General features: G+C 38.3%; 1 protein-coding gene across 4 annotated transcripts in view; it reads left to right on the top strand.

Moving 5' to 3' along the window:
- The window catches only part of KIF6 (kinesin family member 6), a 371,498-nt gene that overhangs the window by 87,867 nt on the left and 270,692 nt on the right, over positions 1-12,939 (top strand). For all 4 annotated transcript variants that reach the window (XM_070584535.1, XM_070584539.1, XM_070584537.1 and 1 more), the window contains one exon: positions 802-911. In XM_070584535.1, the coding sequence (XP_070440636.1) occupies positions 802-911 (110 nt within the window). The remainder of the gene's footprint in view (positions 1-801; positions 912-12,939) is intronic.

Raw genomic sequence — 12,939 nt, 5'->3', positions numbered from 1 at the left:
GCCAAAAGGAGTAGGTCCTTTTAGTCTGTTGGCAGAACTGAGACTAGGAACAAATACCTTGACTTTTATCCTAATTTCACTGGTGCCTATGTCATTGCATTTTAGTAGTGTTCCAAAGAAAATGTTTTCCTCTTGTCATGAGCCGAATATCTCTAAATTGCCACCTGGGCCAAGAAAATTAACCCAACAGATAAGGTATAGGCAGTGAACTGCTAATGTCCACTCTGACTGTTACCTGATTGATCTAAACTGTTTTTGTCCCCTAGAATTCACTTTCCATTATCTATTTAATGTCTGTTATCTATTTATGTCATCAGAAAATTTGAATATTAGCAAAGTAAAAAAAATTATGATTAAAGATGGAAACTCTTGCTACTGGAGTTTTTAAACTGAAGTAATAATTCTGTGTTCTTTTATGAATAGGCTGTTCACAGAATGTAAGTTTATTTTTTTCTTAGTAACCTTATTTTTTTGGTCTGGAAAGTAAAAAATGGTGTATTATACAGTTCTGCAACCAAGTTGGCTCATTTAAGTATATATTGACTTTTTATGTATAATGTGGAACAATAAAAAACAATAGACTAAAGTTGCTTGTAATCACGGGTGTTGGCCATTAAAAAGAAAAGCTTCATGCATATGGTAACTGGCAACTTGAAAGTGTCACGAACTGAAAATTTAAACCATACAAAGTGAGAGAGGAGAGAAACTGAGAGGAAACTACAGTGATAAATGTGTTCATCTTCCTCTAAGCTGAATCGTTATTTATAGCCATTAAATAATGCCTTTCCCTTTTCCAATCAGGACAGCGGCAAAATATATACAACACACATTTCCTATTTGGAAATCTACAATGAATGTGGTTATGATCTATTGGATCCAAGACATGAAGCCTCCACTTTGGAAGACTTGCCGTGAGTAGCAGAACAACAAAGAATGGGGGGAAAATTACTTTCAGATGTTCTCTTCAATTGTTTTCTTTGAAACTTTGTATGTTTCTGGTCTCAATCGTAATTAACAAATACTGGATAACAGAATCTTTTTTAAATACAATGGATATTTTTCCAGTTATGGCAAACAGACAGTAGTGATGGGAACTAAAATTGCTTAAAACTCATTTCTTGGGAAACTCTCCTGGAATTGCTACAGGAGAATGCAGTGAATGTTCTCGGAGAGTGGGTGCAGAGAGGATTGATGGGATGTGGCAGCACTACTTTACTCTTGCCGTGTGAAACCCTTTCACTCCTCTAATTGTGGCCTTTCTCTGAAGAAGGTATTAAAATTAGGGTTTAAGCAGCAATAAGAGAAACTCAAAGAGAAAATAAAACATTAAGTTTTCCCCGAATTTTTCTTTAGTATTATTAGACTAACACTGACAATCATTTGGTCAGATTGGCACTGATTGTTTCATGACTGAAATATGAATAGAGTCTTCAGAGCTTATCTATTAGTGGAATAAGTTACCCTGCCAGCATTTATATAACATTACTCACTGCATGTTTGAATATCTGCCTAAATTAAACATATCAATTGGTAACAATTCATTTACTTTTGTCCAGATATCTTCATATATCAGAAGTTGCTAGAGCCAGGGAAATATGTCTTAGTATTCTTCTTATTAAATATTCTGAAACAATTGTAAAATACGTATTAATCCTCTACCAAAAAGATCAGCAACCAGTTGCTTATTTTAATTTGCAAAGGAAAGAAAAAGAAATAATAAAGAAAATGTTATAGTCTTTACATCACCTTGTATGCATTCTTCCATTAATGTTGATTGAGAGTTTTTATATATCATCTCTTTTATGCTAACAATATTCATTAGAGGGAGTTCAGAGACAATTATTGTTGGTACTCTAAATATTTGTATAAGAATTAAGAGAAAGGAAAGATTACTGACTCCGTGGAAGAAATTAGTCCTGAAGAAACTTTTGGAGTTAAGTTCACAAAAAGGTAAAACTTTCCTCATAGGAAGGGTGGGAACAACAACATTAAGGACATGAAGGTGTGGTCAGAAAGGCATGTGTTGAGGACTCATGTGGAATAAAATAGAAAGGCCTACTGGAGCCAGCTTTTGAGGGCCTTGAAAGACCGATTTTCGGGGTAAGATTGATCTTTGCTTTAACAGCCTTCTTAATTAGTTTTCTAGCCTCTAGTCTAACCTATATACCTCTAGGCTAAATCTTACTTAAAATTGCTTTTACAAGTCACATCTGCACTGAAGAGCTTGATGCCTGCTTAGCAATAATCCAGGAAGGAAGGGCTTGGCTATGATGAACATGGATGAAGAGAGGTACATCTGAGAGATATGCAAAATAAAAAAAAGAAAGAAAATTAATTGATTGTGCCTAGCACCTTGGATTTGCTTGGATTTGAAAAGAAGGTGAATCACAGCAGGTTGATGCTCTCCTCATTTTACTAATTGAGAAGAGTAAGCCCAGAGAGGTATGACTTGCCCAGGGTTTCAGAACTAATTGGTTAACGGTAGAGCAAGGATTAAAAACCAGATACTCTCACTTTCACACAAGAGTAGCAAAAGTAGGTTCAAGATTTTACCACAGGCCTGGAGAATTAAGGAGTGATTGACCTAAAAATGAGATTTCCATTAGAAAACCTGATTGGGTGGTGATGATGAGTTTCTCATGTATAACTGGTGTGTAAGAATACTGTACTAGATGTTTACATTTCTAATAAATTCCTCAGAGCTAGGAAGTATGCCCTTCTTGAGTTGGTAGTCTCTCTACCACCTAGGCCAAAGGTAGTCCTTAATATTTTAAAAAACATATCTGTTAAATTGACACTATGAAGTAGACTTTTTGAAGATGACAGGTAAAGGAAAACAGCATGAGCTCTATGAATCTGAGTCTAATTGATGTAATTAGATGCAGCCTCATTATGGGAAGAACTATAAATGAGAAAAGTCCATTGAACTCTAAGAGAAGTTGTGTAATACAGAGGAAAGAGCACTTGATTAGAAGTCAGAAAATTTGGGTTCTAGTCCAACCCTACAATCTTAGATAAATTTTTCCACTTTTCTGGGTTTCTCTCTGTGTGTAAAATCCAGGCATTGGATTATATAATATTTAACAACCTTCCAACCTCCAATGTCAAAGATTGGCGACCTCACAGGATAAGACTAGTTTGGTGATTCTTCTCCCCTTCACAAAAGAATGAAATGTTATTTAGATATTTTTCTATCATCCTCTGAGAAAAGAGCCATAAGCCTCTTGAGAGCAAGGACAATGCCTTAATTCACTGTAAGTCTCTGCATTTCCCAGCATGCCTGCCGTTTAATAATGGTTCTCAATGTTGGTCAGATTGTCTCTATGGATGATGCTAGTTTTCTCTCTTAAACTACTGCTCCTTCTTTAGTAGCTTTGCCTTCTTGTTGGAGAATGAGTTCGCTGACTCAAGTCAGAAGTGACCTCAGTTGCAAAACAGATGTTTTCAATGAACTACCACACACATGCAAAAGTGGTTTGAAAGAGGCTCTTATCTTACATTTTGGACTATAATTTATGACCAAAAAAATCATTAAAATGAAAATGAGGAGATTTTCATCAAGAAAGGATATTCCCATATCCCAGTACGATAGCCTATTTACTTCAAATATATTCAGTACTATAACAAAACAACTCTAGAATTACATAGTCTTTTGGTGTGGGGATGAGATTTGACTGGTATTGAGTCTACTAGTTGTCTGGGGATTTTGGAGGGTCTGCCTTTTACTAAGATTATAAAGTAATCTTTATAACAGAATGTGACTTTTGCTATACCTGGATTGGATTAAGGCTATGCACTGTTAATCTGGTTTCACACACTCTTGAACTGGAACAAGCTCTAACTCTGAAAAACTGGCTGGCTGGTTGACTGGTTTTGTTGTTGCAAACTGGAGTGTCCCAAACACTCTGAATACCATCCAAAAATAATAGGCAAAATGTCTGTTGACCTTGTAGTCATCCATTTGAGGGACAATGGCAGTATATACATTTGATCCCCTCCACATTTTTACACTTGGTTTACTCATGTAAAATCAAATTCAAGATCATTTTGATGTTGCACAACAACCATCAGCAACAAATTTCTTATCCCTGAGCAACATAGCTTCCCCCAAATCACCTGCTGGATGCTCATCTCACATGCACTCTGCCTTTTCTGTTTCTTTTTCTTTTACATTCTTGTGAGTTCCACCTCTCTGTTGTTGCAAAAACGTTTGCAAGTGGCCTACCTGTGGACTTTGTATATATGATGTCAGGGCACCAGACTAAAGTCAATTGCTTTTTGCAAAGTTGCTATAGTCATTTGGCAGTGAGTTGTGTGTGTGTGTGTGTGTGTGTGTGTGTGTGTGTGTATGTGAGAGAGAGAGAGAGGAAGATTGGCCCTGAGCTAACATCTCTTGCCAATCTTCCTCTTTTTGCTTGATGAAGATTGTTGCTGAGTGAACATCTGTGCCAATCTTCCTCTATTTTATGTGGGATGCCACCACAGCATGGCTTGACAAGTGGTGTTAAGTCTGTGCCTGGGATCCAAACCTGCAAACCTGGGCTGCTGAAGCGGAGCATATGAATTTAACCACTATATCACTGGCTGGCCCAAGCAGTGAATTTTTAGATACAACACCCAAAGCATGATCTGTGAAAGAAAAAATAGATAAATTGAATTCCGTTAAATTTAAAACTTTTGCTCTCTGAAAGACACTGTCAAGAGAATAAAAAGACAAGCCAGACGCTAAGAGAAAATATTTACCAAACACACATCTGATAAAGGGCTTGTATCCAAAATATACAAAGAACTCTTAAAACTCAACAATAAGGAAACAAACAACCCAATTAAGAAATGAGCAAAAGATCTGAACAGATACCTCACCAAAGAAGATATACAGATGGCAAATAAACATATGAAAATATGCCCAACATCATCCGTCATTAGGGAATTGCTAATTAAAACAACAAGATACCACAACACATCTTTTAGAAAAGCTAAAATCCAAAAAACCTGCAATAACAAACGCTAGCAAGAATGTGGAGAAACAGGAACTCTCATTCATTGCTGGTGGGAATACAAAATGGTACAGCCACTTTGGAAGACAATTTTTAGTTTCTTACAAAACTAACCATAGTCTTATCATATGATTCAGCAATGACACTCCTAGGTATTTAACCAAATGAGTTGAAAATTTATGTCAGCACAAAAATCTGCCCATGAATGGATATAGCAGCTTTATTCATAATTGCCAAAAACTGGAAGCAACCAAGATGTCCCTCAATAGGCAGATAGAAAAACAAACTGTGGTGCATCCATGCAGTGGAATATTATTTAGTGATAAAAAGGAATGAGCTATTAAGCCAAGAAAAGACATGGAAGAACCTTAAATGCGTATTGCTAAGTGTAAAAGCCTGTACAAAGAGGCTGCATACTGTATGGTTCCAATTTTATGGCATTCTGGAAGAGGCAGAACTATAGAGACAGTAAAAAGACCAGTGGTCCCAGTGGTTATAGAGGGGAGAGGTTGCAGGATGAATAGGTGAATAGCACAGAAGATTTGAGGGCAGTGAAACTATTCTATATGATACTGTAATAGTGGACACCTGACATTATGCATTGTCAAAACCCATAGAATTTACAACACAAAGAGTGAACCCTAGTGTAACCTATTTATTAACCTTTAGTTAATAAAACGGCAATAACAAAAAGGAATGAACTATTGATACATTTAATAACTTGAATGAATCTCCAGGGAATTATGCTGAGTGAAAAAAGCTGATCCCAAAAGGTTATATGCTATGTGATTTCATTTATGTAATATTCTTTTTTCCTCTTTTTTTATTGCAGTAACATTGGTTTATAACATTATATAAATTTCAGGTGTACACCATTATATTTCGACCTCTGTGTAGATTGCATCATGTTCAGCACCCACAGACTAATTACAATCCATCACCATACACATGTGCCTAATCACCCCTTTCACTCTCCTCCCTCCCCGCTTCCTCTCTGGTAACCACCAATCCAAACTCTTTCTCTGTGTTTATTTGTTGTTTTTGTCTTCTGTTTATGAGTGGAATCATACAGTATTTCACATTCTCCCTCTGACTTATTTTGATTAGCATAATACCCTCAAGGTCCATTCATGTTGTCACAAATGGCCAGATTTCATCATTTCTTATGGCTGAGTAGTATTCCATTACATATATACACCACATCTTCTTTATCCATTCATCCCTTGATGGGCACCTAGGTTGCTTCCAAGTCTTGGCTATTGTGAATAAGGCTGCAGTGAACATAGGGGTGCATGTATCTTTACACATTCATGTTTTCATGTTCTTGGATAAACACCTGGGAACGGAATAGCTGGATTGTATGGCAGTTCTATTCTTAATTTTTTGAGGGTGTAATGTTCTTTAAATGGTAAAATTATAGACGACAGATTAGTGTTCGACAGGATTTAGGAGGGATGCGGGAATGGTTATTCAAGGCCAGTGAGGGATCCTTGTGGTGATGGACTTTTCTGTATCTTGACTGTGACTTTGGATACACAAAACTACCCAGCTGATTAAATTGAATAGAGCTAAATACACACACACACACACACACACACACACACACACGAGTACAAGCAAAACTGGGGTACCTGAATAAGATCAGTGGATTGTATCAATGCCGATGTCCTAATTGTGATATTTTAATACAGTTTTACAAGATATTATCATTGGGAAAATCTGGGTAATGGGTACTTGAGATTTCTCTGCATTATTTCTTACAGCTGCATGTGAATCTACAGTTATCACAAAATAAAAAGTTTAATTAAAAGTAATTGGCTGTATATTTATATATAGACATGTATATGTATTAAATCTATTCTGTATTTAGCAATTTAAATGAAAATAGAACTTCTATTTTTGAAAGCTTCTTATGTCATATGCTATAAAGGGAATATAGTTAGAATCTAAGTATGTCTTATGAAGGAAAACAGTATAACTGCTGGTCTTAACCATAGGGAAAATAGTCATCTTACTTTAGTGTAATTTTAGTGTTCCTAAATAGGGATGCATATTCCATTTAAGGTTCCAAAGATGGTCATGGTTATTACTGTTAAAAAAAAAAGTCAGTAAACTCCAGCATCCAGTATTGAAATCTTGGCTGTGTTGTGTTTTTTAAATAATTTGTCACAAAGGAAAAAAAAGCTGACAGATTTTTACATTTAATTCGCCATATTTGTAATACCTACTTGGTATAAAACACTGCTAAGTGCTACAGGAGGGACAAAAGTTATTAATGCGCGGTGTCTGCCCTCAGGGCTTACAGTCTAGTCACATGGAACCCTTCACTTATTCAGCAGCCATTTATTGAGATCCAGCTCTGTTCCACACACTGTACCAGGCACTAATATAGTTTTTGCTTTCCTGGAACTCATAGTACAGTGGGTAAAACTAGTACAAAATAGCATAAGGCGGAATATGAAAAACATCATAAGAGAGGCGCAGAGAAGGACAAGGACTTAAAGGAGAAAGAAATCCCATCAGGTCAAGCAGTCAGGAAAAATTTCATAAAGAAGACGGCACATGAAATAGCCCTGGAGGGAAGGGGTAACAGTTGGGCTAGTGGAATGTGGCATTCATGTGGAAACAAAGGTAGGGAAGTTGAAAAGCATAGAGCTTGTTCTGTGACAGTTAATAGACCCATGTGACTGGAACCCAGTAAGCGAGTGGATGAGAACATCAAGACTGGAAAGGTAAGAATGCAAGGATTTGGCAGGCAAGGGTTTTATTCAAGGGCGTGATTGGAACTGCCTTTTAGGAAGACAAAGCAGTCAGTGGCGTGTAGGCTGGAATGAGACAGACAGGAGTCAAGAGAGACTCTGGAACATTGAGGGAAGTTATTAGGGTAATTTAGGTGGCAGTGGGGTAAACAGGAGGGACAAAACTGGAAGACACCATAATCCAGTGGCTTGAAATTTAACTATGTATAAGAATCACCTGGAACGGTTGTTAAAAATACAGATTCCTGGCCTCCATTTCCAGAAAATTCAAGTATGTTTGAATAAGCATTCCAGGTGATTCTAATGCATGCAGTCTGCCTTAATCCTTTCCCTCAGCCAGCTAGGGAAAGTTCTTTTCAGAGATGCCAGGAAGATCTCTCCAAAGAGGGAAATGGGCACCTATTGTGTGGTAATCCTTACGTTAGGGACTTTATGTACATTATCTCCTTTAAGGAAGTAGGTATCATGATCCATGTTGTATGGGTGACTAAACTGAGGTTCACATAGATTGTGTGGTATTTCCCCAAGATGCCATGTCTGCCAAAAGACAGATCAGGATATCAACCTCAGACCCTCAAACATCAGAGCTGAAGTCCTGGTGCTCTTGCCCCAGAGATCTGTGTTGTATCCTGGCATTCCATTTAAGCTCTGAGCAGGCTGTGGTTTTGGGGCTTCTTCAGGCGTCTGAAACCTCTTGGGTGAGCCAAAGCTTTGAGACCAGTTCAGCTCCGTCTGTTTGTGTGTCAGACACTCCGCAAGGCTCTGAGACCTCAAAGGGCTCTAGTCCAGGAGAACAGTCTCATAAATGGATCATTTCAGTCTTGCATGGTAAGTGATGAGATGCCTTGGGTTCTCTGGGGGCATAAGAGAGGACACTAATTTCAACCAGGGAGTTCATAAAATGCCTGAGAAAAACTCTGCTGCAATATGGTTTCCAACCTCAGCTGGGCCCTCAGCCTGCTAAGCAATATCTTCATGTGCCAGTGCTTTTTCTCCCATTCCTCACAATAGTTGTATCAAATGTCTGTCTCTTTGTCAAATACTACCTCCCCAATTCTCTTTGCAGCTAATTGTATTCTTACCTCAGAGAGAATATGGACGCAGTCAAACGTGAATTCCCTCAAGTTCCTGCTCCCCACCCCTCTTCCCACTCATCTACTTTCCTCTACTCTGAGCAAACTGTCCTTTTGAAAGCCAGTCCTTCCACTTATGCTCTGGACCCTCCTTGCATCTCTCCAAGCCTGCTTTGTTTGGCCTATACATTTTATGTTTAAAATTTTTGAAGTTAATGCCTTTAGATGAAGCATGCATCTTTCAGTTCTTATTCCTACCTATTGCATTACACTTCTCATTTGTGTTATTCTTCTGGCCCTACTGAGCATGTGAGGAGATTTCTGGGCCTATAAGGATAGGTGTCAAAGTGAGAACTAACCCCAGTCTTGTCTTTGACTGTTACAGTTACTGACGCAGCTGGAAGGCAACCTCTTGAGAAACTCGGAATGCTGTCCTACAGTATGATCTGAACAGGTGACCAGTGACTAGTGATGGTCAGTCACATTCTGTGTCCATCAAGGATTGGCCAGGGCGTATGTTCCTGGAGAAATGGAATGTTCCAATGACCATGGCAGAGGGTAGAGAGAGCCTTTCCAGCCTGAAAATGATACACTCCACCCAAAGCCTGTCCCCCTAGAATAATAACAAGAGGGAAGCTGGCTTCCTCTCCTCTGAATGGCCAATTGAAAGAGATCATTCTCAATGTCAGCAATGCCTTAGTCAGCTCCATTGCCGTATCGAAGTACCATAGTCTGGTGGCTTAAGCAACAGACATTGATGCCTCATAGTTCTGGAGACCAGGAAGTCCAAGATCAGGTTTTGGCAGACTTGCTTCCTGTTGAGAGCTCTCCTCCTGGTTTGCAGATGGCGACCTACTTGCTGTGTCCTCACAAAGTGTAGAGATATGGTCCTTCTTTCCCTTCCTCTTCTTATAATGACACTAATCCCATCATTGGGGCACCACCTTCATGACCTTCTCTAAATCAAATGACCTCCTTACAGGCCTCACCTCCAAATACTAACACTCTGGTGATTAGGGCATCAACATACGAATTTTGGGGGGGACACAAGCATTCAGTCCATAACAGAGGTGTTAGCTTTCAGCAACAACCGCCTAATACGCGATGTGTGGAAGGATGGGAGGAAACAACTGTAGTATTTTCACTCTTGCATCTGGAATGTTAAAATCTTATCTGTGACATATAGGGTTTTTAGTCACATGAGATTAATTAATGACGGGAGAAGCATTGTCACTTCAGTCTATTCCATTTTCCTCATGCTTTGTATATAAACAAATGCATATGATTTCTTTTCCTGAAATTAAGCGGTGAAATGCACTTTTTAAACTATGTGTGGGTATGGATTTGTTCTTCTTAACTTATTGTCCAGTTAATCTTCATAATTGCTTTGTGAATTATTTTATTTATTCTGGTACTACATCGCTTTTCACAATCTGTTCTAAATTTTGAGTGTATGAAGCAAACCATAGGATTACCTAAAAGAGTTTTGAATAATTTTGGCTTGCTTGGTCGCTATTCTGTGCTTTAGAAGAATGCACAGGGTTTGGCAACACAACTAACTGTTGAACCTCAACTAATAGAGAAAAACATCATGACCACCTTTTGAAAGTGTCAACATCATATATACCAAGCATTTACTATATTGCAAGAACCTCAATTAGCTATTTTGGGGGCATTATAGAGAATTTAAATTGCATTCTTACCTTCAATTAATTTACCATTTAGTTGGAAAATGTAACGTGCACATGAAACAACTCGAGAGACCTCAGCAAAACACAACTGCTCTCAACTGTCCAGCTAATAATGTATGTACATGCAAAAAAGGCTTACAAATGAGTTAGCGCTGCAGTAGTCTATGAAGGGAGCCCACATCAACCAGTAATTTCCTGTCATAGCCCATGCCAGTCCCTTCACATCAGTGTCTCTGTTCCCGTGACCCTCAATGATTTCCTAATTTTGCTGGCAGATGCTGGGACCAAAATTCCAACTGAGCCAAGAGCTGGCAGTGCTGCCAGGGTGGGAGCAATGCTGAGCCAGCCCAGAGAGAGGACATATTGAGAAGAGCCCTTAGGATGAACTCTAGGTGGGTGAGGGGAAGAGGTTCCATCAGATGGCTAGAGGATCATCTGGACCAGTTGGTAAGGGTCACAAATAGCATATTAATCTCTCTGCTCTGCAACTTCCAGAGCAGTTAGTCTCTCTACCTTTTAGTCAATTATAATTGCCCTTGTGTTTTCAGATTGAGTTCTAGGGTAGTTGAAGACCTTTTACAAGCTGAAAGTTAGTTCTTGGGAGCCAGAGATCAGACTGATGCTATTCAGGCTGGCTGACCACCCATTATCGTTCAATACATAGCTAACTCAGTCTAAGAAGAAAGCCCATGAATAACCCAGATCTCTTTTACAATACCAAAATAAGGTAAACTATTCAGGAACCATTCGGGGACTTTGTGAAAATAGTAGAACATTGTTTGGTGAGAAATAGAAGACCTGCAGACAAGTGGAGAGCTGTTGGTCCGGTTCTGAGTGAGAAGTGTGAATACCTTGAAGAGGGCAGTTCTTGCCGTAGTAATGTAGAGGTTCAGTGAAATTCCAAGCAGATCTTAAAGACTTTAAAAAACATAGATATGATTCCAGAGTTTATCTGAAAAGATAAGCAATTGAGAAGAGAAAAGAAATGTTTGAAAAAATAGAGAAATGAGGGAGGACTAGTGACACCATCTATTCAAATTAGGCAAAAACTCTAATAATGAAATTGTCTTATACCACTTCAGAATTAGATGAAGAACAGAGAACAGATAAACTAGAATCAGATCTTATACCATGGTATTATTTAATGTAGATAGAGGGAAGAGTTATTCAGTGCAGGGTATTGAGTATTTTTGTTCGTGAATTAACTAACAGTTGCATGTACCAGCAACCCAGCTTACAGCAGCTTAACCAGATAGTCTGTCCCTTTCCCCGCACTGCCCTACACACACAGTAAGGATTCTGGAGATAGGTGGCTAAGGCTGCTGAGGAAGCTCAGGATGCCATCAGGGCTTCCTTCTATCCTTCTGCTCAGCCATTCTTAGCCGGTGGCTTCAGTCCTCATGCAGAATGGCTTCCCTACCTTCAGCATTACATCCACATTCCCGGAAGGAAAAAGGCAGGTGCTGGCTGAGGCTGCCCCTCTAACAGTCTTTTCAAGAAGCCCTATCCATTGGCTTTCACTTGCTTTTCACTGACTGGAATTATGTCATGTGGCCAGCCCCCAGTTGCAAGGGAGTCTGGGGAAGTCTAGTATTTTTAAATAATTCCCTGAACAAAATCAGAGCTTAAGAGTTAGGGAGAAAGGGAGGACAGATCCCATATAGGCAAATTGCACTGTGAGCCGCAATTAGTTATTCAGGGGAAAAATCCATGTAGATCCTCATTTCCTTCCCTGCACCTGTATCCTAAAATAGTAGAAAACATATTAGCATTAATACTAAAGGATATAATAACATGCATACATTTATAATTTTACTACAAATCTACAAAATATGCATAAGAAAATTGCTTTTAGGAAATATATCAACGTATTGTCATTATCCTTGTGATGGGACTGGTTTTTTTTTAATTCTTTGCACTTTTTAAGTTTTCAAACTTTTTCATGAGATAATAAACCTAATGTTAAAATGAAAAGAAATAAAGTAAATAAACTCAGAACTTGTAAAATGCAATAGCATAAACCTAGGTGTGTATAAAGCTATTTAACTGGCAGAGGAAATGCTATGGTTTTCTAATATTGCAAATCCATTGACTCTGGATCTATCCATTCCCAAAATTCCTCAAATGTGGAAAACTTGAGCACATATAATTTGTGACACTACAATTAAAAAGTCTAAATGAGAAAGCAAGTATTAGTGAAAATGGAATGAAAAATATTTTCTTTGAAAAAAACATTGGTAGCTCTGAAGAAGATAAATTTTAGTGTATAGCCGTACAATTACTGTATGGAATTAGGCCAAACAAGACATTTCATTAAATGATGGATTATTTGTGAGCCTGGAGCCCCAGAAGGAATGTGATATGGCTGAATGTAATTGGAAATTAGCAAAGGGTACTAGTCTAAGAGGGAGGATAGTAA

Source organism: Equus przewalskii, chromosome 19, assembly GCF_037783145.1.
Source record: "Equus przewalskii isolate Varuska chromosome 19, EquPr2, whole genome shotgun sequence".
In the NCBI taxonomy this organism is placed as follows: domain Eukaryota; kingdom Metazoa; phylum Chordata; class Mammalia; order Perissodactyla; family Equidae; genus Equus; species Equus przewalskii.
This window is presented reverse-complemented; position numbering and strand designations above follow the sequence as displayed.